The sequence below is a fragment of the Pelodiscus sinensis genome, chromosome 5 (genome assembly GCF_052426305.1).
Source record: "Pelodiscus sinensis isolate ZL-2025 chromosome 5, ASM5242630v1, whole genome shotgun sequence".
Taxonomy (NCBI): Eukaryota; Metazoa; Chordata; order Testudines; family Trionychidae; genus Pelodiscus; species Pelodiscus sinensis.
The window spans coordinates 91,577,811-91,603,749 of NC_143056.1; the positions used below are offsets into that span (position 1 = coordinate 91,577,811).

The following is a 25,939-nucleotide window of genomic DNA, read 5'->3' on the forward strand; positions in this document are numbered from 1 at the left end:
ACCCAAACCCTCTGTATCCCTCTTCCCCCTTTTCCAGGTCCCAACTCCCTCCCAGACCCTGCACCCCCTCCTGCATTCCTCCCACAGGCCAGAATCCTCTCCTGCATCCATATACCCCCTCCCTGGCCCTGCACCCTATTTCCCTGCCTCAAGTCACCACCCAAATCCTTTGCACCCCTCCTAAAGGCCCCTCCCCCAGACCAAAATCCTCTCTTGCATCCATACCTCCTAATGGACTGTGTATCCCAAGCTCCTGCCCCAGACATAGCCTCCTCCTTCACCCAAACTCCCTCTCAGATCCCTCACCCTCATCCCTTATCTCAAGTTGCCTTCTGCACCCAACCTACATCCCAGACTGCAAACCCCTCCACAGAAGTGCGGCCCTTGACCACTAGCCAAAACCTTGGATTGGCCCCCCATTAAAAATTGCCCACCCCTGGTTTAGAGATATGTTCATACTTCAGCAGAGGGGCCAACCTGCCAGGGGTTGCGTGTAGGCTGTGGGCACTCAAATAGTATACCAAATCTATATGATGAAGAAATGGCTGCACTTGCTTGTACAGAGAATTTCCTGCAACTGAACCTTAATTGGGCAGTTTTGGATGTTGTTAGACAGTGGCTTGACACAAAAATAGGAGGATCATCTCCAAGGCCAGCAGCAATACCTGTCTTCATTCTCTGAAGTAACCATTATTACTAAATCCTGCCAACCGAAAAACCACTCTATCTTATAACATGTACTGGTTGACTCATATGGTTTAAATTCGATTCTGTATTGTATCTGACTGATTTTTCCAGAGCTGGGACATTGTCCTTTATTAACGAACTAAACATTGGTAATAGATGATTAGCTCTGTGGCTATTAGACTTATTAAGAATCATTGCAGAAAGTGATGCATTTCGTATTGTAGCTGTTTACCTTGCACTCAGTCCTTTAAGCTTCTGAGATAAACCTCATAAATATATTTTCTGCCACCTTATTATTTCTGTAGGTGGTCCATCCCTCTTCCATGCTGCTTATGTGAAGAGGAGAAAGAAATCCACTTTAATGACTTCTTTTTGTGCTTTGACAGCAGATGGCAATTATGAAACATTTAACTTCCTAAGTGCAACTTCATTGACAGTGCTTGTCCTATCTGTTCTAGCTTGTAAACTGCCAGCAGTAGCAAGCAGCTCCTTTGTATTGACAGAGCTCTTATTAAGTACCAAGAAATAAAATAATCTTTCCAAAATCTTCTTGATATTGCTGTTTAGATGAGCTTTTAAGGCTCTCCTTAACAAAGCAACAAAGCTCTTCCTTTTAGAAAACCTAGATTCTTTTGCCTTTGTTTTGCTTCTTATTTGGACAACAAAAGGTCCTTCACAACACCTTCCTCAGTTAATTTTTTTAATGTTCTACATACATTTCATTTGTGGGCATGTGTGTGTGTCTACCATGTTTTCCTTCATTTTTTAAATTTTGCTTTTATCTGCCTTTGACTATCTTGTACCTTACACTCAGATGTATGATTCAGACAACACTATAATGCTTAGTTGCTGCTTGGGGCAATTTAGAGGCAAACTTCCTTTTGTCTGCCCTGCTAAACTCGTTTAAAAAAATCCTAGTCAGCATTTTTATCACCCCTCCCCCCTTCCTCCTGCCACGCACATACCCAGGAGCTTTCAGTGTCTCTGGTTTGTAGTTTATGTAGCTCTGCATACCGCTTCGGTGGGGAAAAACAATTGACCAACTAATGTAAGACTGGTGCAATGTCTCCTTACTCTAAAGCCTTTTAGTTAGGGCACATGAACAGAATTCATGGCAGTGAGCATCCTGGCTCAAGTAGACAGAGTTGGTTTGCAAGGCTCATGCTAGCTCTTTGAAGTTGCCTCACAGGCTGAAGCAAAGATCGCAGTTGGCCTTACGGTGCCAGAGTTGTGCAAAGGGATCTCCGTGTAAATGAAAATCTGGCTCTGAGTATTTTTGTTGTTGACATTGGTGTACAAGCCTTTTGTGATAGGAAAGTACAGTATAAGGTGAGTGAATGCATGTGCCTTTTGAAAGAGCCATTTTATTATCCCTGCTTTATTTTGAGCATCAGAGGGGTAGCCAAATTAATCTGTAACTGGAAAATTTTTGAGCTGGCAGTCAAGACCAAGTGTCATGGGTTGATGAATGTGATACATTGATCCTAAGAATGTTAATTGTCATCATTGTCTGTTAGTATGTGGAGATGTCCTTGTGGGCACTGAAGTGTCGATTGGGACCCTATGTTCTGATAGTGATGCCCTGTGGGACCTTGGGCAGATGGTGTAACCTTTCTGTTCTTTGTGTTTTCATCTGTGACATGGGGGTTATGGTATCTGCCTCAAAGGCATATTTTGTGGTTTAATGTAATTGACATTTGGAAGCTTCTTGAAGATTCTCAAAGGGAAGGGGCACTGCCCTAAGTGCAAAGTATGACTGGTCAACACGCTGATTCCTCCCCCTTTGTACTCCTCTGGTGGCACTGATTATTATTTTATGTATTTTATGGGTTATAGCACCTATGGCCCCCAATCATTGAACAGACACTGAATAAAAAGCTGTCCCTCACCTGAAGAGCTCCCAGCAGTTTCTGTTGGAAAGCTTTCAGATGTCAGTGATGAAGACCCCCCCCCACCCCTACCCCTCCATACACTTTAATATTCTAAGAGGGTCTATTGAGTTACAGCTCTTCTTGTTCTATCTGCACTAATCATTTCCTTTCCTTGGGTGGTGGGATTTTACATTTGTTAGTAATGAATCTCCCTTATTGCCTGTAGCTCCCACTACTCCAGTCTTGCCAGGTCTTACTGAAGTGTAACTCTGTCTCTCCTGTGTGTTTGCTGCCCCACCATTTGGTGTCCCCTGCAAATTTGATCACAGCTGAATTTACATCAAAGGAAGACCTGACAAAAGAAAGCCATGCAATGGTCACAAGAGAAGTGCTTGATTTTTGTTTGTTTCGTGTTTAGTGTAATTGGTTAAAGTCTCTGGAAACACTAAAATCTGAGATTCAGCTATAATGAACTAGAAGCATCACTGCTCAAGAGATTTGGGCCACAGTTGGAGAATCATTGCCTTGAACAATGATAATCTGAATTGTTAATTCCCTCTGTGTATTTGAAAGAAAATCAATAACTATGTGAAATGTGTCAGGTGAAGTAGCAGAATGTATCAGAGACTAGCGGTTAAGTGTTTCTCTGCCAGCCTATTTTACATGCAGGCCTCCTCTGTCCATCAATTTGATGTTTAATTTCATTGTTGTCCATTAAGGGGATGAGATGTTTGCAGTCTTTCAGTTGGCTGGAATCCAGCATTTTAGATGGATATTTCTTCTTAGTTTTCCAATTAATTGGATTGGTACGTGGAAGGAACTCTGAACTGACACTCCTCAAATGAGGGAAAAACCCCCACACATTTTCCCCACCCTTTCCCATCTCTCCTCCAAGTGTCAACAATCTGTTTCAGATTTTATACCTTTCTACTGTCAGATATTTTAGGCCAAACAGTGTTGTTTGCAGGGTGTGGGTGTGTTTATTTTGTTTTGTTTTTGTTTTGTAAAGGAGAAGACAGGATTACAAAATAAGCAAAATTACATTATATGTACTTGTTAATTGACAAGTACAAAGAGTTTTCTGTTTTGGGGTTGTCATTCCTGGAAGCACTTGTATCCCAAATGGCACACCATTGTGCTGATGCACAGGAACCAGGACAGTCACATTGACCACAGTGAAACTACTAGTACTGTGTAACATGCTAGAAGTAGACAAATGACCATGAACAAATGAGCTCTTTGAAATATTTTCACTTATAATCTCTGGAGGCTTTTTAGCTAATAGGCATCTTTCTGCTTTTTATCCCTCAGAAAAGTTTCTCTAATCCCATATATTTTGGTGATTGTAAATGATGCATCCCTATTTTACTCCTCTGTTTTTCCTGATTTAAAAAGTTGGGCGGGTGTATTACCTCTCCTACACACCATTAGGTCCTGTTCCTCTTTTTTCCTTGTTTTGGTCTTTAGTCTTCTCTGAGTAAGGGTCCCTGCCTCCTCCTGTTTATTCTCTGTGCTCTTCCAAATGTAATATGGAAATCGCTTTCTGGCTGTGAAGGGCAGGCTCCTCAAGATTGATTTTTCTTTCCTCTTTCAGAGAAGCTTGCTGGAGAGTGAAGCAATGGTACTGGTCCTGCCATGAGGGCAGGGGACTGGACTCGATGACCTCTTGAGGTCCCTTCCGGTTCTAGTGTTCTATGTGTCTATGAAAGCACTCCCCCTCTGCTGCCACACCAATGGTGTAAGCCTGCAGACTCCCATTCAGCAATCCTAGCTTCAGCTTGATTCAAATTTTGATTTACCACCAGCAAACAGCTATTTGTCCATTTCCATTCTTGTCTCTTCCTCCTTGTCCATTTCCATTCTTGTCTCTTCCTCCTTGTCCATTTCCATTCTTGTCTCTGCCCAATCATTTTCTTTCCTTATTCATTACTTTCCTTCTTTGAGTCTCCTTCTCTCTTCTGCTTACCTTATGTCCAGTCCCCTCCCAAAGCTCCAAACCATATCTACTGCTGGAAGAACTGAGCAGAACCTCTGCAGGCCCCTGAGCAACATTGGGAGGGTGACTGGCTCTGCGCTGCAGGGAGGAGCAGGGCTGAGGGCAACTAGCCCTCAGCCCTGCACAGAGCATGGCATGCCTCCTAGCCCATAACTCATCTTAGTGTGTGTCTTGGTACTCCGGTGTGCCATTCTGGCGACAATTTTTAAAGAGCCCAGGACTTTGGCCACTTCCTCTGTTACTGTGGCAGTGCTGGAACACCAGGCTCCTTTGAATCACTTGGTCCTGGGGAAATTGCCCCTTTTATGTCCCCCCATTGGCAAGCCTACTTACAGCATTGGAGGGCAGTGCATTTATGCTTCTTGCTAAGCCATGAGAATTGTGTGGTCCTCCTTAGGTCCACTCTTTTCTTCTGAGGGCATGTCTAAACCATGTTTTTTCCCCCTGAAAGAGTATGATATTCAAATTCCATGGGAATTTGCATATCTTCTTCCAATCTCACTTTTGAAAGAGGATCTTTCGAAAGTGAAAGTAGTTTGGATGCTGGTTTTTTGGGGAAAAACCGTGTAAACCTCCTTTTTTAAGGAAGCGCAGGTTTTTGAAAAAGGGTTCCCCCCCCCAAAACCCGCCTCCAGACTACATTCAAAATTCCTATGGAATTTGCATATCCTCTTTCGAAAATTCTATGTAGTCTAGACATAGCCTTAGCTCCTGCCCACATTCTTCCTTGTCAATGTTATGACAGGCTCGTGTAAACCTCTTTTTTTAAGGAAGAGCAGATTTTTGAAAAAGGGTCCCCCCCCCCCAAAAACCCGCCTCCAGACTACATTCAAAATTCCTATGGAATTTGCATATCCTCTTTCGAAAATTCTATGTAGTCTAGACATAGCCTTAGCTCCTGCCCACATTCTTCCTTGTCAATGTTATGACAGGCCCAGAGGCTGACCCACCGACAGTAATCCTGAACCCCCGAGCAGAAAATCAATGGGGAACCCCCTCACATGCACAAGTTGCAGCCATGCAGACACAGTCCACATGGCATCTAGGTGTTGCTACCGGTTGCGCTGGGTGGTGCCTTGGCAGTGCTCTTGGCACAGCCAGGGTTTCCATGTGCGCACCTGGGAGGGCTGCCACCTGTCTAATAACACAGACCTAAAGAACCTTGCCTCGCCTCTTCCCAGAAGCCATGCCTCTGTTCTTTCCCTTTTTTAATGCACCCCATTCCACTTCCACTCTCCCTCCCTCCTCCTCACTCATTTTCATAAGGCTGAGGCAGTGGTGTGGGGTGCAGGCTCTGGGGCAGAGTTTGGATGAGGCTGTGGGCTCTGGCAGGGAGTCTGAGTGCAAATTCTGGGCTGTGGGAGGGGATACGGGCTCTGGGAGAGAGTTGTGGGTTCTAGGCTGGGGCAGGATGATGGGATGCAGGAGGAAGTCTGGGGGTTGCTTCTGAGAGCAATCAGCAGACCTCTACTAGGCAGGCACCATTCAAGTCCGATTCAGAGATGGAAGCATAGTAGTAGTTGTCTCCATTGCCCACAGGCCACCACTCTTACAACTTCCATTGGCCTCCACCCTCAGCCAGTGAGAGCTGCGGAGTCAGTGTTCAGGACTGGGGCAGCACTGCAGACTCTCTCCTCCATCTAGAGCGACAGGGACTTGTTAGCTGCTTCCAGGAGCAACGTGGAATGAGGGAGGCAGGAAGCCTGCCTTAACCCTGCTGTGCTGCTGGCAGTGGTGGTGGCTGAGACTACCTGGTCCTTGTCAAATGTCTCAGGCCCCTGAATAATTGCCCCTTTTCTCTCCCCTCCCCATCCCCAGTTGGCAGGCCACTCTCTGCATCAGGGCCAGTCTCTCCTACTGTCTTTGGTGGCTGTCCCTAGTAGACCAGCTTGGGGAAGTTGTTCTGGTGCCACTGTTGCGGTGCCGTTTTTGGTGTAAAAGAAAAGGCCCAGTTGCCAGACTGCTAGCATGGTACCTTTTACAGGGACTGAGCTTTCTTTAAAAATGACCCGGCTGTCTAGTTCCTCCAGCAACTGTGAAGCTACCTATTGTTTGAGCCAAATAAAAATGTTGGGTTTTATTTTTACCAAGCAAGTGCTATCCTGTAACTGTTCTGCTGTGACAAATATCCCAGCATTCTGCTTGACCGTGCCAGACCTCTAGCTGGTAACTTTAATTTCCCTGTAAAGCTGAAACATTGCAGCCCTAAAAATAAGTCAATAAATGGATTAAGCACAATTTTTTAGGGAGAAATGTAAAAACAAGCCTTTTAAAATGAGGTTTCTGAGAAGTGGGTACTATTCTGTTAATTATCTGGTGTGGTCTTCCTGTAGTACCTCTTCTTTGGCATTAGTAATGGTGCATAGAGCCCATCATGTCAAGGATGCCATTCAGATCCAGCCCAGAGATGAAGCTCGTGAGTAGAGCCATTGAAGGATGCTTTTGTTACAACTGGAGTGCTGAAGCTGTACTGTGGATTTTAAAAAAAATAATCTTTGATCTCGGATGGCTCATAGTGTTTTTAACATGCACAATCTTCATAAAAACGTGTTAAATATTTTTATGCCCTGAGTGTAAAATATAATTCTCACTTTCTCTTTTTATTAAAAATAATAAATTAGAAGATCTAAACCCCCATAGCATGTAACCTGTTTTCGATTTGCTAGCTAATGCATTGGGATTGGTTAATTTTCAAATGCATGAACTGTTTTTAAGCCTTAGAATAGAAGGAGGGAAATGGGAATGATAACAATCTAAAAATGGAACTGATTCTTCATCTTTCAAATGCAGCTACTTTGAACTGGAGAGCAGCGGCCTGAGGGACGAGATTAGATATCATTACAGATTTAATGGAAAGGCAAGAACAGAGGTGTTTCCATACCGGATGGCAGATGGACAGTGGCACAAGATTGCACTGTCACTTAGCGCATCCCACCTTCTGCTTCATGTTGATTGCAACAGGTAAGAAATTGTTCTGTATTTTTTTTTTGAGAAATACAAGCTACTCTCCCTCCTTCCCCCCCACCCCCACAGAACAAAACTGCAACCGGAGAGGAAAAAAGCACTGTTCTGTATTCTATTGTGGCCAAATGCAATAGAGGGAGAAAGAAAACAAAGCATAAACATGAAATGGTACATTGTGATTATGAACCTGGAGGAAAGGTCGATTGCTGATTGGGGAGTCTTAAATATACTTCGGTGTACTATATATACTGGCTGATGTTGTTTTCAGCTGTGATTACATGCAAGTGTGATACAGGACTGTGTAATCAGTTCTGTTTGTGGACTGCTTTACTCAGCATGCCTGAAAACTTGGAAAATTTATGCACTTGTTGTTTGAGTTCCTAATTTCATTTTATATAATCAAGTGTTCTTTAAACAAAACAACCTAAATATCTTTTCTAAAGGAAAAATTCTAAATGGGGCTGCACTTCTTAAAAATTCATATTTGGTGCCATTTCTTTTCTGGATGTCAGTTCACTATCTTATTTTATCAATTTGGTTCAAAACCTTCTCCTTTTTAAACCAAATAGTAACAAGTCACCAGGATTAGATGGCATTCACTTGAGTTCTAAAAGAACTCAGATGTGAATTTGCAGAACCACTAACTGGTTTGTAACCTAGCTTTTAAATCAGCTTTTGTACCAGATGACTAGAAGATAGCTAATGTGATGCCAATTTTCAAAAAGGGCTCTAGAGGTGATCCTGGCAATTACAAACAGGTAAGTCTAACTTCAATAGTGGGTAAATTGGTTGAAACTATAGTAAAAAACAGAATTGTCAGACACATAGAAGAACCTGATTTCTTGGGGAAAAGTCAGCATGGTTTCTGTGGAGGGAAATCCTGCCTTACTAATCTATTGGAATTCTTTGAGGTGGTCAAAAGTATGTGGAGAAGGGGGATCCAGTGGACAGAGTATACTTAGATTTCCAGGAAGCCTTTGACAAGGTCCTTCACCAAAGGGTTTTAAGCAAAGTAAGCCGTGATGGAATAAGAGGGAAGGTTCTCTCATGGATTGATAACTGGTTAAAAGACAGGAAACAAAAGGTAGGAATAAGTGGTCAGTTTTCAGAATGGAGGGAGGTAACTTGTGGGGTCCCACAAGGGTCTGTTCTGGGACCAATCCTATTCAACATTTATAAATGATCTGGAGAAAGGGGTTAACAGTCAGGTGGCAACATTTGAAGATGATACTAAACTGCTCAAGATTGTTAAGTCCAAAGCAGACTGTGAAGAGCTTCAAAAGGATCTCACAAAAGTAGGTGACTGAGCAACAAAATGGCAATTGAATTTTAATGTTGATAAATGCAAAGTAATGCACATTGGAAAAAATAAACCCAACTATATATACAAAATGATGGGGACTAAATTAGCTATTACCACTCAAGAAAGATCTTGGAGTCACTGTGATTGAGTGAATGTTTTCAGAGAACTATGTGCAGCAGCAGTTTTAAAAAAAGCAAACAATGTTTGGAGTAATTGAAAAAGGGATAGAAAATAAAACAGATAATATCTTATTGCCTCTTTATAAATCCATGGTATGCCTGCACCTTGAATATTGAGTGCAGTTTTGGTCGTCTCATCTCAAAAAGGTAACTTGGCATTGGAAAAAGTTCAGATAAGGGCAAAAAAAATGGTTAGGAGTTTGGAATGATTGCCATATGATGAGAGATTAATAAAACTGTGACTTTTCAGCTTAGAAAAGAGATGACTAAGGGGGAATATGATAGAGATCTATACAATCATCACCAATGTGGAAAAAGTAGATAAAGAAAAATTTAGTTACTCCCATAACACAAACTAAGAGTCACCAAATGAAATTAATAGGTAGCAGATTTTTTTTTAAAAAGGAAGTATTTCTTCACACAATGCACAGTCAACCCGTGGAACCCCTTGCCAGAGGAAAACTAGAAATTTAACAGAGTTCAAAAAAGAACTAGATAAATTCATGGAGGATAGGTCAATCAATGACTGTTAGCCAGGATGGGTAGGAAAGGTGCTTGTAGCCTGTTGTCAGAGGCTGGGAATAGGTTACAGGGGAAGGTTCATTCCCTCTGAGGCACCTGGCATTGACCACCATTGGAAGACAGGATACTGGGCTAGATGGACCTTTGGTCTGATCCAGTATGGCCATTCTTATGTTCTTAAAAAGCTGTATGAATTGTAGCTTGCCAGCAGTGGCATGACATCCCCCATCCCTACCCCAAAACCCAACAAAAATGCAGCCAGGAACAAAAACCTATCAACCTAGAAACTGTTTGCATTTGGGATTTGGTCTTGTGTTATACTGAGCATGTAGCTCTTGTGGAGGTATTTATTAGTGTGTGCATAGTCGTCTGGGCAAGGATGGTATCTTCAGTGGCATGATATGCGGTTCTTCTAGATCACTGCTGAAGTTAGTAGCAGTCAAGGATATTCACTGTAACACAGGATCAGGCATTTGAAGACAAATCTCCGTGTGGGAAAGATGTCTAAGGCTCAGTTCTGTTTGCATTGAAATCAACCCCAAAGTACCTCTTGACTTCAACATGAGCTGGCTCAAGCCCACATATAAATTTATTGTTGTGACACGTACGTAGGCACAGGATCTGCAGGATGGGAGGGAGAGATACTGCTGTACCGCCTGGTTTGAAGTATTTTCCAATATACACAGGGTTTACAGTTTGGCTCAATAACAACGAGAAGTCCTGTGGCACCTTATAGACTAACAGGTTTATTGGAGCATAAGCTTTCGTGGGCAAAGATCCACTTTGTCAGATTGGTTCAATGGCTCTCAGCACCCCCTATATAAAAATGTTCTAGTGTCCCTGCTTGGGAAAAGTTATTGTTCTCCACATTCTGCATTTCATTTCAGAAAGGAAGCTAGGTTGTGACTTTTGGGAGCATTACAAAATGCCTTAAATTTTTATTGAAGTGATATCACCAGAAACTATTCTGAGCAGAACATTGCAGATGCTTCCTGCAACCCTTTTAACTGTGTGGAGAGACAATATACTTTCAGCATTGTTACAGGCTGGGGACAAACTGGCTAAGTATCAGTTCTGCAGAGAAGGACCTGGGGATTACAGTGGATGGGAAGCTGGATATGAGTCAACAGTGTGCCCTTGTAGCCTAGAAGGCTAATGGCATATTAGGTTGCATTAGGAGGGTCATTGCCAGCAGATCGGGAGAAGTGATTATTCCCCTTTATTCGGCTCTGGTGAGGCCACATCTGGAGTATTGTGTCCAGTTCTGCCCCCCCCCCCCACTATAAAAAGGATGTGGATGCATTGGACAAGGTCCAGTGGAGGGCAACCAAAATGATTAGGGGGCTGGAGTACATGACCTATGAGGAGAGACTGAAGGATTTGGGTTTGTTTACTCTGCAGAAGAGGAAAGTGAGGGGGGATTTAATAGCAGCCTTCAGTTTCCTGAAGGGAGGTTCCAGAGAGGCTGGAGAAAGGCTGTTCACAGTAGTGACAGATGGCAGAACAAGGAGCAATGGTCTCAAGTTACAGTGAGGGAGGTCTAGGTTGGAAATTAGGAAAAACTATTTCACTAGGAGGGTGGTGAAGCACTGGGATGGGTTACCTAGGGAGGTGGTTGAATCTTTATCCCTAGAGGTGTTTAAGTCTCGGCTTGACAAAGCCCTGGCTGGGTTGATTTAGTTGAGATCGGTCCTGCCTAGGGCAGGGGGCTGGACTTGATGACCTCCTGAGGTCTCTTCCTGCTCTATGATTCTATGACCTGTTGTACACTATTCATTTTGGAAACCTGGGAGCTACTGGACAATTAGAACAATGTCTTTCATTCCAGCATTCAGGATGGTGGTGGTTGTTTGTTGTTTATTTTGTTTTCAGAGATTTTCATTTCAATCTTCTTGGTTTATTTAGCTTATTTTGTAAGTAAACTCAGGAAATAGATGTCACTGACACATCATTTTCTGTTGCCTTCTCTTCATGATGGGTCTTGGGACAAGGGCCTCTTTAACCCTTATAGTGCTTTATTTGGTCCGTGCAATAATGGCAAGTGGGTACCAAGAAGAGACTCTGGGCACATTTTCCCAAGCCCTGGTGCTGGTGCACAGATTGAGGGCAAGAGGATGCAAGGAACCTTCTCCGTGTTACATTCTGTGTCAACAAGGACAAAGGATCAAGGGATTCCTGGCTATGGCCCTATTCCCTCAGCAGTAGCATGCGGATATGACCTGGCACAGAGAAGCCATTATGTGAAGTAGTGCGGCGTACACCCCCTGTGCTTAGAAAAAGATTGATCTTCATGGAGCAAGCACCCTTGGAGCGGTGCAGCTCAGCTTTGTTCCCAGCATGGAGCCATAACTAAATACTTCTATTTGGTCTATATTTTTGCGATAACTTCCAAGGCAATGAGAATATCTTTAAAGAATGGCTTGAGGGTAGAATGTAGTAGAGGTTTAAATGGGGTGGGGGGAGATGATTTTAAGTTCCTGGCTCAACTGTAGCATCTCAATTCAGTTAATTAATTTTCTCCAAGTGTTGGCATAAACAGTTTACTTTATATCTTAGCCTCCTACATCTTTGCATTCAAAGAGGGAATCAAACCCCCCTTTTTTATTGCACTGATGTGTCCTGCTGAGACTTCAGTAAATTTCATAAGAATGTGAAAACGATCTGTTGTGCAGAGAAACAGAATGCCAGTGAAGGATACTGTTGAGAATTGCCAAAAAATCTGAGCCCTCCTAATCTTCAGTGGGAGAAAAACTGCAGCTGAAAGTACACATGGAATCCGTTATTAGGTAGGGTAGCTTTTATATAAAAATTTCAACATTTTAGGAGGGCTTAGTGTCATAGGCTTTGAGAGAATTCCTGAATGCCTGATAAGAAGCAGTGTCCCTACAGACTTAATTGAACAAATTAAGTCACAGGAGAGGAGAATGCTATTTTAGTCAATAGATGAATGCTTTCTGCCTCCTTAGGATGTTTGTGCTGCTCTCCCTTCTTCAGTCTTTCAATTCAGTTTAAATAAATACTGAGGATGTGTATATAATCAAATAACTACCAGTCAAGAGAACCAAACTTACCACTCTGACTAGAGTAGGGCCTGATTTATCACTGGGGCCTCCACTTACCTGTGTGCAGTTTTATGCACATCTGTGAATGCCCTTTTGGTGTTCCAGTGCCATTGTATACCCCGGAAAGCACTGAACATCTGTGGAACTGAATGTGCAGAACTGTCACTTCCAAATGTTAGAAAATATCACTTGCAGGTATTTAAGCATTAAAAAGGTTTGTGAAGGGGTGTTCGTGTTGTGAATGTGCAGCCAGGGTCAGAAAATCAGTTCTCTAATTGATGACAAGGTTTGGTTTGATAACCAAGGCTATTTCCTTCCTATGAAAGTGAGAGAGAGAGGGCCAAGAGGTAAAGGAGCCTTTAAATATTGAACAAATCCACCAAACCCTTTTAATACCTCCCACAGCCCTTTCATCCACAGCCTGCTGACTCATGCAAGCACATTGACACCTGTTGTATGATTAATCATGGACCTTAGTCTTACAAATTCAGCCTAAAATTGTCATTTTTAATCTAGATTTATGAAGTGTAGATACTTGACAATTAGTGAAGATCTTTCCTGCCTTTTAGAGTCATCTTTAACATAGTATAATGTGACTGCACTAATGAGACAAATGTAGTGAGGTGGGTGAAGTGACTGTATCAAAGGCTGTCAGTGTGCCCACATGAGTGTCATTTTTAACACCTGCTCTTTCTATGTCTTGATTGCAATATTAGACTCTGTCATAGTTCTTACTCAGAGTCTCCCCAAGTGCATTGAAAAGAGCAGTTTTAAAGTGCTAACAGGCAGAGAGATTTGGTCTGGCAAAGTCATTTGGAATTCTTCCATTAACTTCAGTGGACTTTGCTTTGGGCCTTTGAATAGCAGTGGGAGGGAATAAATGATTATGTGTAGCCAGTGACGTGTAACAAATATTAAGAGTTAATGGGAAATAGATGTACTTGCTGACATGCCTTCAACATGCAACTGAAATATGTAAGGCATTTTTGAAGAGGAGCAGTCTGTGGCTTTGATGGATATTCTTGGTAGCTTCCTTTTTTTGTTGGGGGGAGGGAGGAAACGTAAACTCAGCAGACTTAAAAAGAGGGTTCATCTGAAAAAATATACTTGCTCATTTAATGTTTCTCCTGCTGGAGAATAGCATCTGGGAATAAAAAGTGCATAAGCAATGAGAACTTTTAAACTAGAAAAACAACCCACCTACAAGGAATTAAAACACTTTTTAAAGTAAGATTGGCAGTATGCTCGCTGTCATTCAAGACCCAGTATTATACTAATCTAACAAATTCCTTAGTTGCTTACAACTTTAAATATAAATATAGTAAATAAGTAAGGTGGGGGATCTGTTTAAAAGGAACATAGGGAAGGGCTTTATGGAGCTGAATGATTCTCCTTCCTTACTGAAATATATGGTCCATGATCCAGTTCTGTTGTAGTGTTTGTTTTTCCTTTCTTCCTTGTTCTTCAACATTCTGCTCAGTGAAGTGGCAGGAGCTATCAGAGATGAGGTTAATCAGGTAGTGTTGTGTGCAATGCAGTATAGGCATACCCAGTTTCTCGCCTAGAATATTTATGGAAATTATTTTTTCTTCTCTGCCCACTGAAAGCCCCTTGAGTTTATGAAAAATCTGAACCTTTTAGAGTAAACAATTTCCCTAGATAACATGTCAGTTGCTGTTATGTCTATAAAATTACAGTTATTGTAGTCAAACTACAATGGGGTACTCAAAATGTGTTGAGTGTGACTTCATTGCCTAGAGAAGGATTATTTTTAACCACTGTACATTAGCAGCACTAGGTAACTATTCAGTGAAGGAAGGGCTGCTGGTCTTATGATTAAGGCAGACTCAGAGACCGTACGTCTTGGTTATAGTGGTGGTTCTGCGAGAGACTTCCTGTATGATCCCGGGCAAGTCTTTTGACTTCAGTTTTTTGTAGTATGCCTGTCTATAAAACAGGAATAGAATAGTATTTCCTGGTTTCATGGATGTCATGGGAGAAGACACTGGTATCTGTGAAGTACTTAAATACTGTATTCAGGTGAGCGGCACCATAAGGAAGCCATGAAATAAATAACTGTGTAGCTGTAGCTTTACCCAGCTGACACTGAGAAGAGGGAGCTGCCTAGGGACATCAAGGGGTGCTCCATGAACAGTCTCATAGAATTTCAGTAGCATACAAGGGGTACTGGCATGGAGCAGACACACCTTTGATATCTCCCTGTATGTTGAAGCACATCAGTTCTGAAGCGGCTGTTTTTAGGGCATGATCTTATTGCCATTGAAGTTGTTTGGAATTTTGCTACCCATTTCAATTTGCGGAGGAGCAGCCTTGAGCGCTGCTGCGCTTTTTTTTTTTTTTTTTTTTAATCATCATCATAAGTAATGATTTGGCACTGGGACTGCTGAATTGCAGAGGGCTATAGAAATCAAGAACTTACTAGCTGCAGAGTCTAGCTGCTGTTCAATAGAGACCTTAGCGATATATATATTTTGACTTGCAATGCTTTTCATAAAATGGAAAATGTTGATAGACAGGTTCATGACATCAGTAGGACAGGAATAATATTGTGTTATGCTTTACTATGACATCTTGTATTTATCTTTCTTGTATACTACCAATGTGCTGGAGAGAGGATGCATAATAATAGATGAAATAAGCTTAAATCAACACTGACAAGGCTCACATGAGTTACTCCATCATCTCCTCAAGTGTGGAAGGAGTTTTGTCATGCCATTCTCAACTATTACAATTCACTTTCTACATTACTCCAATGTATATTTAGATGTTATTGCACAGTGATAAACCTGCACAACAGATGAGGTTTCTTAGAGCAGGGCTATAGGGTTTTTTATCAGAGAGAAGATTTTTGTTTCTTATTTCCACTTGTTGTTTGTGTATGGGAATAAGGGCATTGTAGAGATAGGAAGGAGATCAGGGCAGTGTGAGAATCAGAAATGCATAGAGCTTATTTTCCTCTTTCAGTTTGCAAAAATAATTATTGCATACTATTCAGGAAGGTGAATTTTGTTCTCAAAATAAAGAGACTATCCCCTGTACTATGTTTAGCCAGCCTGTGGATTTCAGAAGTGTTAAGTGGTCAAGGAGTCCAATACTGGAGCTATAGTTACAAATGGGGCAATATAATTTTATGACAAAAATACTATTAATGAAAGAATTAGGTCAGAACCCAAATATTAGTTCTGAATACCTTCTTAAATATGTCTCTTGAAAGCCTAAATCTAGATCAGAGTCCTTATTTAGCAAATATTCCCCAATCTTTCTGATGATATGAAATCAACAAAGGTTGGGGATGTGTCAGGATTAATTCTCTTTTGATGCTTAGGTAGATGAGGAGTAACGCTACTGGAATCTAGCTAACCACTATGGATTTTCCAGTGATTTTGAGTGCCCCCCCTTTTTGGGTGCCTAATTTGAGATGCTTTACAAAGGGCTTAATTTTCAGGTGAATATTACACACTGAAATTAATCTAATTTAAGGAGCTCCAAGTTGGGTATTCAGAAATGGAGGCATCCTATGTAATGTTTAGAAATCTTGGCCAGCAAGTATTTAGATATTTGACTGCCTCCATCACTGTAGTATCTAAGCACCTAACAAACACTGATGTATTTAGCCTTATGACATTCTTCTGAGATGTGGAAGTGATGTTATCCCTATTTTGCAGTTAGGGAATTGAGACACACACAGATCAGATAAATAGACTTTGGCAGGAGAGGCTGTTGAACTCACACGTTCAGTGGAATTACAGCTAGTAAAACTGGTGTAGTTGAGATCATTATGAATACTGAAGAAATCCAGATATAAATTCTATAATTTGAGCTCAGACTTATTTTGTGAATATGCCAGTTGGGGAAATAAGCGTAATCTAATCTTATGCTTCAGGGAATAAACTGATTGCCGCAGAGATCAGGAAAGAGAGTTTTCCTCCAGGGGCACATTGCTCAATTGTCTACTTGCATTAAACTATTTTTATTTTTTCTGTTGCATCAAGTTTTGGCCACTACCTGAGGCAAAATTCTAGACTTTATGGTCCATGCTCTAATTAGGTGTTATCAATCTCATATTCCTTTGTACTAGCTGGGGAGGAAAGAGAGGTGATTTCATTCTGAACATGCGAGTAAAAGAAAGGGAGGTTTCTGTTTTTATGAATGGCTTTCATATCTGAGACCAGTCACAGAGGCAGGAGTCAGATGAAAAATGTGTTAATTTGTGTTGAAATGTTTACAGTGTACCTTCAGCATATAAACAATACAAACTTTTTTTAAAAATGTAATAAATTAAGTTAATACAATGTAGGAAAACTTTCACTTGCCCAAAGGCTGAATGAAAAGGTGACTTGAAACATCAGGGGGGTGAAATCCTGACTTCAGTCAAGTCAGTGACAAAACTCCCATAGACAGGTTTCCATCTCTAAAGTCTGTCAGATTCAGAGATAAATTCCAAAATTGGGGGCCCTTCCTTGATAACGTTCTGTTCCCAATCTGTATATCTATCTATCTCTCAACACTCATGCATCCTATGTAGTCAGAGGTCCAGGTGAACTTAATATCAGGGTTATTGCATCAATAAATTGTTCTAACAACTGAAGGCAGGACAAAAAATAACAGGTTTAAATTTGCAGCAAGAGAGATTGAGTTTAGGCATTAGGAAAAAACCATAACATATTACCTAGGGAGGCCATGGAATTTCACTGGAAGTTTTTAATAACAGATTAGACAAATGCCTGTCAGGTGTGGCTTAGATAATACATAGTCCTGCCTCAGCAAGGCACTGGACTAGATGTTGACCTATCAATTTCTTACCTTTCTATAGTGGTAGAAATGTAGCTGTGTTAGTCTGGTGCAGCTGAAACAAAAAACAGGACTGTGTAGCACTTTAAAGACTAACAAGATGGTTTAATAGGTGATGAGCTTTCGGGAGCCAGACCCACTTCCGCAGATCAAATAGTGGAAGAAAATTGTCACAACCATATATACCAAAGGATACAATTAAAAATATGAATTGTATCCTTTGGTATATATGGTTGTGACAGTTTTCTTCCACTATTTGATCTGAGGAAGTGGGTCTGGCCCCCAAAAGCTCATCACCTATTAAACCATCTTGTTAGTCTTTAAAGTGCTACACAGTCCTGTTTTTTGTTTTACCTTTCTATGAGTCTGTTAAATGAAAGAAGCTATGAAGGTTACTCAAGGCCTAAACCATGTGTTTTACAGACTAAAACCAATTCTTTAAATGTAACGTTTATTTTTATACTTGTAGTTGTGACCAATTTTGGAAAGTGCATGGGGAACGTATCATTGCAGGGTGAAAAAAGATGGATGACAGTATCATGGGGAAATTGAGATGAGGATCAGATGATCTCACTGAAAGGGGGTTCATAAAAACTAGCTAAGATTGTAGGCAATGCCAATGGAATGACAGAAAGGAAATGGTTAATGGGAGAGCTTGCCATGTCATTGCACAGTACTTAAAAAAGCTAATGGGAAGAATGCTTCATAGGGTCACTGGTTCTTTTCCTCCTCCTCCTTCTCACCGTTTTTACCCATATATAACTCAACAGATTTTCTGGTTTACACAGGAGCAAGTAGGAGGAGAATCAGGCCCATTGTTTTCTGACTAATTGCTAATTGAGTCTGAATGCAGTAACATGTAGTGTAATGGTTTTTATGACACCTGTAAATATGAGCAAACATGTAAAGTTTCAAAGATAGGCCTGCAGAATGGAGCTGAAATGAGGCAAACATCTTCTTTGTGCCAGACATATTGTAGGGGGATTTTTGTATGCACCATCTCTAAAGCAGTATTTCGTGCCAGGTGTTTCAAACTGGCCAAGGTTCACTTTTCTGTGAATTGATGCAAAACAGAAAATGTCCTTTGATTTTCTGTGTCATGGTGGTAAGAGGTCCATATCACAATTTTTTTTTGACATTTTTGTTCTGAACTAGTGATGGTTTTGGTGCACCAGCAGTCCCAGTCACATGGACTCAGCGAGCATGAATCATCATTATGGGATCTTAGGATGAGATTATGTCTGTTTTTATCACACATCTCTGTCTGCTTCTGCCTAAAGATTTCTCTTTTTGCTTTTATTTTTTGGATTTTCTTTCCTCTCATTTGGAAAACCCAGCATGTTAATTTCCTCCTTCATTTCCAAGATTTCCTTTTCTAGTCATTCAGGCTTAGATTTATGTTTGGCCTCTGAGATGTAGGTTAGAGATTCAACTTGTAGGCATTTACTGAGAGCACTTCTGGGAGGTAATTACTGTGGGGTCATCAGAATGGTAATAACTGGGGGAAAAGCCCAATATTTGCAGCAGAGGCATTTAGGTAGTATTGTTTGGCACCTGATTCCAAGTCCATTAATGTTAAGGGGAGTTTTTTCCACTGACTTCCAGTATAAGCTGTCCTTTTCCCTCCCCTCCCCTTTGGAGTTACAGGTTCTAGACTGGTTTTTAGGTCACACACAAAACCGGGTTTGGTGTTTGTCTCTTGCTCCCTACAGGATATTTACATGTCACAATAACCATTACTACATGTTGTTGCATTTAGACTCGATTAGCAATGTCTGCTCATGAGAGGACAAAGACTGCAATAGTGGAAGTGTTGCTGGTAAAGACTGTTTGCAGAATGGGGATAATGATTTTGACCTCCTTTGTAAAACATTTTGAGACATACTGATGAAACGCCCTATATAAAAGTTAGATGCTGCTACTCAGATGGCTGCTTATCTTCTCTATTGCAGTCAGTGTATGCGTACAAGACCTCACCTCTTCTGTGCATCAATTATGATTCAGTAGCTTTTCTAGGACTGTTTTACAGCCTCTCTTGTGTGGTTCTTGCTGCACTAAAGTGTTCCCCTCACTTCAAAGTCCTACACTTATTATGCTGCCCCCAAACTAGCAAGTACAGCCAACTCTTGTGTGGATACTGTCAGTGGTCATCTTTAGTTTAATAGTAAAAAAAGCAGGATAAAAGAGTCATCCATAGCTGTTAGCAGTTGTGATCGGGTACATAGGCTGTGAAGGGGTAAACATGGGCCTGAAAAGCCAATTAACATACCTGATCCCATCTGCAGGAGAGGGAGGAATCCAGATGTAATTGATAATGAAACCTAGCTGGGGAAAGGCTGTGTGGTGATTATAGAGCTAGGAAGTGGGTGAGGTGTTTTTTGTTTCTAAAGCAGACGGGCTGCAGGAAGAGAATGTGTAGTCAGTCTCTTGGGGAAAATGAAGAGGTCTAGAAGCAAGGAGTCTGATGGAACAGACCTTGGCTGAGTAGGTATGGGTCTGAGGATTGGAACCCAGAGTAGAGGGAGTGCGGAAGGTCTCCTCACAGCCATCAAGGAACTTGGGGTGAAACCTTCTGAAGCTAGGGATATAAAATATCCAGAGACAGACATTGAACTATGGATTTTGCTGAGCTCTGTTACCCCAGAAGAGGTGGACTGACATGTGACCTGGCCAGAGGCCCAAGTTACAGGGAGAGCACAGTAGCAAAAGAGTGACCATCAATAGGAGCACAATACAGCCATTGTAACACGCTTGGCCACAAGGAGCTTTATCCTCAGTAAGTGAACCCATTTACAGGCTAAATGTCAGCTTAGTTGCTTACATTTGAAATATTATCAGTTAGGTTTAAATGAGACTATTTTGCAAGTGAACATTTTACAATGACAAGATGAATGTTCTATGTTGTTATCTCTATGGGGTTTGCCGTGTGTGTGTGTGCGCGCGCGTTGTCAAAATAAACTTTCCACTGTTCTCCCCTTAACATCCCAATTTTGTTTGGTCTCATTCTTGTGTTTTTTATAGCGAACTGAAAGTTAACTTCCTCTCTTTTGAAAGAGGTTGTTTAAAGAACATAAAGATGCATTTTTTATTTTTAAATTTTGCAGTGCGAGAGATCAGCAAGGGAAAGGATAATTAAACTGATAAGTAGAGACGCTTATCTTGATGATCATAATAAGAAAATCAGTGAAATGGTTTATCAGAAATGTACCATTACAGTTTAAATGATTAAATTTGAGCTTGAAAAGAACTTTAAACCTGAGCAAGCATTTTCTAGTTTTTTATTTAGCACAAATGCTATTACAGCACCTCCCCTTTCCCTTTCTGAGCCAAACAATAACTTTTTGATTAAACATTTGGCTACTGTATGTTCCAAATTTAATAGCAACAGTCTTCCTACAAAACCCGAGTTTTATCTAAATTGCTTTCCTCTTGTTCAGCAATTGTGAACACCTATAGTACGACAGAGGAGAGAGCATGAAAAATCAGAATTTCTCACCAGCTGATTTTTGTCAGAAACAGAGAGCTGAAGACTAGATAAATAATTCGATTAAACTTGTTACAAAACTGAAGACAAGTCAGATAACGCATCCGATCTGTAAACACTATTAAAAAAACAATCACGTAGTTATTGACACATTTTCATTGGGAAGAATATAGACAAGTAGTTGAAAGAGAAGCATGTAGAGACAACCTGGGAGCACTTTTCAGTTCTTAATCCTTTCAAAGAAACTGAAAACCAAGACAAATGCCAATATTGCAGTTTTACAGCTAGAGACTTACTCAGGTACCTGTTGAAATCAGCACTTCCTTCATTTTGTGGAGATGCACAAAATAAACAGGCCAAATTGTCAGTTTGATTTTGGAGTGGGATGAGGGTGGCCTGTGCTAGTAGCCTGTGACATGACTTTCAGGTACACTGAATACCTGAAACTCCAGCTGAAGATATTGGGAATTGTGGTGCTCAGGACTTCTGGAAATCAAGCCCCAATTGGTATGTCAGATTGAAACAAACATTGAGGCACCCAAAGAAAGAGGACAGTTTCTGGAAAATGTGGTCTATATTATAAAAACCGAATACATTCAGGAATGTGAGCTAAGCAATCGCTAACACATTTAATGACTCTAAAGATAGAGATGGAAGCTAAAGGGGAAACAGCCTCTAGTGGGTTGGCAAGCTTTAGGTTTAAGTTGAAAACTCTTGGTAATTCACACTAGCCTCAGCTGCGAGGACCCTGCACAGAAATGTACAGTTTCATTGGACTGTCCCTGGCAGCCACACCTGGTGGACCCAATTATCTCTAACCTAGGAGTATAGTGCAATCTGAGTGCCTCTTTGAAGAAATTAGGGATTGGAACATAAGCGTCATTCAGCTCACAGCAAAACAAGGGAAAATTGGTTTGTTCTTGTTAAAAACAGTAGTGCAACATCACAAATTGGGTAAATCTAGTTCACACAAAGAATGGATGAATTGTTTTAAGAACAGTGTTGGAATGTTGAATAATGCTTGTTAATAGTGTAGGTATTGAGATTCAAAAGACGTTTCATGGATTTGGGGTTTTCAAAGTGAATTCCATATTGGATTTGCTTAGTCACAGCTCGTGGTTAATCCATGTTATTTTGTATCCCCTGAAATGAATGTGGACAAAGCAATGTTTCTGATGCAACAAAGTAATTGGGATCCCTCAAAACGGGTGTGTGTGTGTGTGTGTGTGTGCCGCCCTCCCCCAGAATGTAGCTTGTTATTGCCTCATGTTGCACATGGAAAATCTCCATTACAGGAGGAAACCATCACATTTTTTTTAGGAAAGTATAGGCCAGTGGTTAGAGCACTAGCCCAGTACTTAGGAAAACTGGGTTTGAGTTGCTGGTCTGCAGCAGATTTTGTAGGTGACCTTAGATGAATAATTTTATGGTATGTCTACCCTTCACTATAAGCCTTTGGGTAAAAGGGATCGCGTAGGCTGAGTGTAAGACTGAGCTCGAGTTTCCACCCTGAATAGTGACCTGAGATTTAGCATGTCTGGATTTTAGTCTCATGTGCGTTTGGCAGACCTGAGTCAAACCCGTGTGTCTCAGGCTTACTTGCCCTTTCCCAGCTCTAGCTGCTCTAACCGTTTGTTCATGATTTGCTGTGGGAAAACTTCTCTTCATTTGTCGTGAAATGGACAAAGAAGCTGTTGCGTCCTGCCAAGAAATGTTTGGGTCTATGCATTCATGGTAACTAGAGCCATCCATGTGGAGAGGTCACCATTTGAAGCCCTCTCCCTGCTTGGCGTACACAGCAGAAGTTCATGGTGATAATGTTTCCCACCAGTGGGGAGTCTACCGTCATGAACAGGCCAGGGCACTATTGGCATCAAATAACATTGTCATAAATTGAGTAATTGTCCCTATTGTTGTGCTACCCGCTTTTGTCTTGGCTTATGAAACTGTATCCTGAACTCAGAGAACCTAGTGAAAGGAAGTTTAATTATACACTCAATAGGTGTAGAACGGTGGTTTAAATATATGTCTGGCAGATTTGAAATCCTGCTGGCATTGTTTGCAGAACCATTTGGATTCTATTGTCACCAATGCTGTCTCCATTATTGTACTTTGCTGTGCTCCTCACAGTCTTTGAATTCAGATGTGCTCCATTTGCCCACGGATGAACCAGGGTTCCCCCTCATTTTTTTATGTCCATGTGCACAATGAATTTTGTTACGTGCAACATGTCACCTCCATATTGGTGCACATAACACATTTCATTCTGTACATTGATGATCTGTGGTGAAGTTGGGACTGAGGAGTTCTGAGCGTGGGAGTGGGCTTTTAGGGTTGGAGAGGGTGAGGGTCTCTGGCTGGGAGTGTGGGCTAGGGATGAGCTATTAGGAGTGTAAGAGGGGACTCCATGCTGAGGCCAAGGGGTTTTGGAGTGCAGGAGGGAGCTCAGGGCAGGAGGATGTGGTGGAGGTATGCGTTAGGGTGCAGGTTGGTGCTCAGGATTGGGGTGTGAACTCTGAGGGAACTAGTGTGATGGAGGGGCTTTGGTTGTGGTACAGAGTTGGGGAGGAGTTAGGGTGCAGGAGGGGGCTGAGGTCTGGGGATGGGGACTGGGATGCAGGGTGTGGAAGGGAGCTATAGACTTAGGGTGTGGGAGGAGGCACAGGGCTGGAGGTTGGGGTGCTGTGGATTTCTGCCTCTAACTGCCCATTTAGTGTGTATGGGGGCTCCACGCTGCCCTGTGCTCACCTGCAGGCGTTGCTTCCTGCAGTTGTGAATCATGGGCAGATGGGAGGTGTAGGGTCAAAGCCTACAGGTGAGGGCAGGGTAGGGACAACTTCCTGGCACTTGTGGCCATGTAGCTCCAGCCGGTGGAGGGGGGAAGGAATGGCAGTGCATGGAGTCATGCGCTCCCCTTTCTCCTCCACCAGGAAGGGCTGGCTCAAATAACAGGGGCTTTACATGCTGCAGTTCAGGGTCCTGGAGCTCCCTTAGCCGGGGATCCTGGGTTGGAGGCCCTAAAGTCCCTTTCTTAATCTGGCTCTGCTACTGAGGCTAGAGAAGTGTCTCTCCCTCAGCCATGATAGCTCTGTGAATGGCAGCCCAAAGTACCCGTGCAGGACTTATTAGGCAGCTGCATGTTTGCATAGCTTAAAGGAAACCCTGGGGTGGACCAGTGCCGATAGGGGATTGCTGAACTGGTATGTTCAGCTAGAAAGTACACCTGTCAGAGTTCCAGCAGGATGCACATGGGAAAATGAGATCTGGGATGCTTAGTCTGCTTGCAGTGGCAGGGGGAGAATAGTATGTTTATGAATGTATTTGTGCAGCAGTTTTTACAGTAAATGAAGTATTCTTGCTGTATGCGATGAACAGGTGCATGTGATTCTCATGAATTGTTAATAGTGGATGAGATGACTGGGCGTGCAGTATGGGGGTTGGTGTGATATGAACTGTGGGGCTCTATTATGGATTGAACTGAATAGCTGGATGAGAAATTGTGCTTGAATGCAGCTTCCCAGTTTTTTTATTTTTATTTTTCAAATGCACATTACCAACACTGCACCACATTGTACAGACTCTGTAAATAAAACAAAAACCTGATTTGTGAGTGTGACGGTGTTACCAAAAAAAGACAATACTAAAGTATTGTCAGACAGACCAGCTGCTTTAATGATACTACAATACCAGTAACAAACCAATGCCCAAACAGTAATAAAGTGAACACCACAAATGCCGAAGGGTGCAAAACGTTGGAAACCAGTGCAAACAAGTTGCCAACATTTGTGTTGCATGACAAAATCAGATATTAGGAATGGCAATATAGAAAAACCTGTAGGAGAACACTTTAACCTCCTTGGACGCACAGAAGCAGATTTAAAGGTAGCCATCCTGCAGCAAAAAAACTTCAAGACCAGACTTCAAAGAGAAACTGCTGAGCTACAGTTCATCTGCATATTTGACACCATCATTTTAGGATTAAACAAAGACTGTGAATGGCTAGCCAACTACAAAAGCAGTTTCTCCCCTCTTGGTGTTCACACTTCCAGGTCAGCTGCTAGAAGTGGGTGTCACCCGGGGCGGACTGGCAATCAAAATGGGCCGCGGAAATGAGTCGAGAACGGCCCATTTTTTCCACATCAAATAATTTTTAAAAAATTTATTCTTTGACCCCCCATTAGCCACACCCCCTGACTCCCATTAGCCAGGCCTCTGGAGGTTACATTCTCAGGACAAGATGGACACATGATGAGAAGTAAAAGGTGTCGTGACCCCTCTAAAGACTTTTTCCACCATCCTCCTACCAACAGGGATTAGTCTGGCCCCCACCAAACCCCTCTCATGCAGCTATCTTGCAATTGCATTAACCCAATGTGTGTGACATTAACTTGGGGACGGAGAGGCTGGGGGAAGTGTTCCCTCTAAGAGTTTCCTCCCATGAGCAGCATGAATTTTGTGTTGTGCACCAGTACTGAGTTCATGTGGCTTGTTTGAATGTGCCACTGTGGCATCCAATTTATTAATAAATATCTTATAAATCTTTACCATTTCCCTCTGCTGCCATGTCTCCTTTCCTTACTCCATCAGCTTCCATGGTGCCTGCTGCCCCCCAACCCCTCACCCTCCTCTGCTGTCCTGACTCCTGCCCTTCTCACTGCCCTCAGCCTTCCTGAGACCTGCCCTCCTCCATCAGCCCTTTTCTCTCCCCTGTGCCCACTCCTCCAGTAGCCCCACTCTGATCATGTGAGCTACCCCTCCTCATCCCCTCTCCTAACACCTCCCTCTACACACCTGCCCTGCCTCTCTCCTCTGGTGCTGGTCCCTCCCCTGAAGGTGTCTGCCCTTCTGTTGCACCCCCAGATCCCCTGGCACCTGCACCTTCGCTTATCCCTACACCCTCCTGGTGCCTCCCCCTTCCCTTACTGCCCTTGCCCCCTTTGCTCTCTTTTTCCCTGATGCTCACCATCCTTTGCCCTCATGCCCCTGTGCCCTCACATATGATTTGCTCCATGCCTGCCTTCCTCATGCCCACCCCTTCTTTTAAGGCTTCTCTCAGCAC

General features: G+C 42.2%; 1 protein-coding gene across 4 annotated transcripts in view; it reads left to right on the forward strand.

Moving 5' to 3' along the window:
- NELL1 (neural EGFL like 1) overlaps positions 1 to 25,939 on the forward strand; it is a 464,201-nt gene that overhangs the window by 53,880 nt on the left and 384,382 nt on the right. For all 4 annotated transcript variants that reach the window (XM_075927741.2, XM_075927743.2, XM_075927742.2 and 1 more), the window contains exon 4: positions 7,345 to 7,515. In XM_075927741.2, coding sequence (XP_075783856.1) covers positions 7,345 to 7,515 — 171 coding nt within the window. The remainder of the gene's footprint in view (positions 1 to 7,344; positions 7,516 to 25,939) is intronic.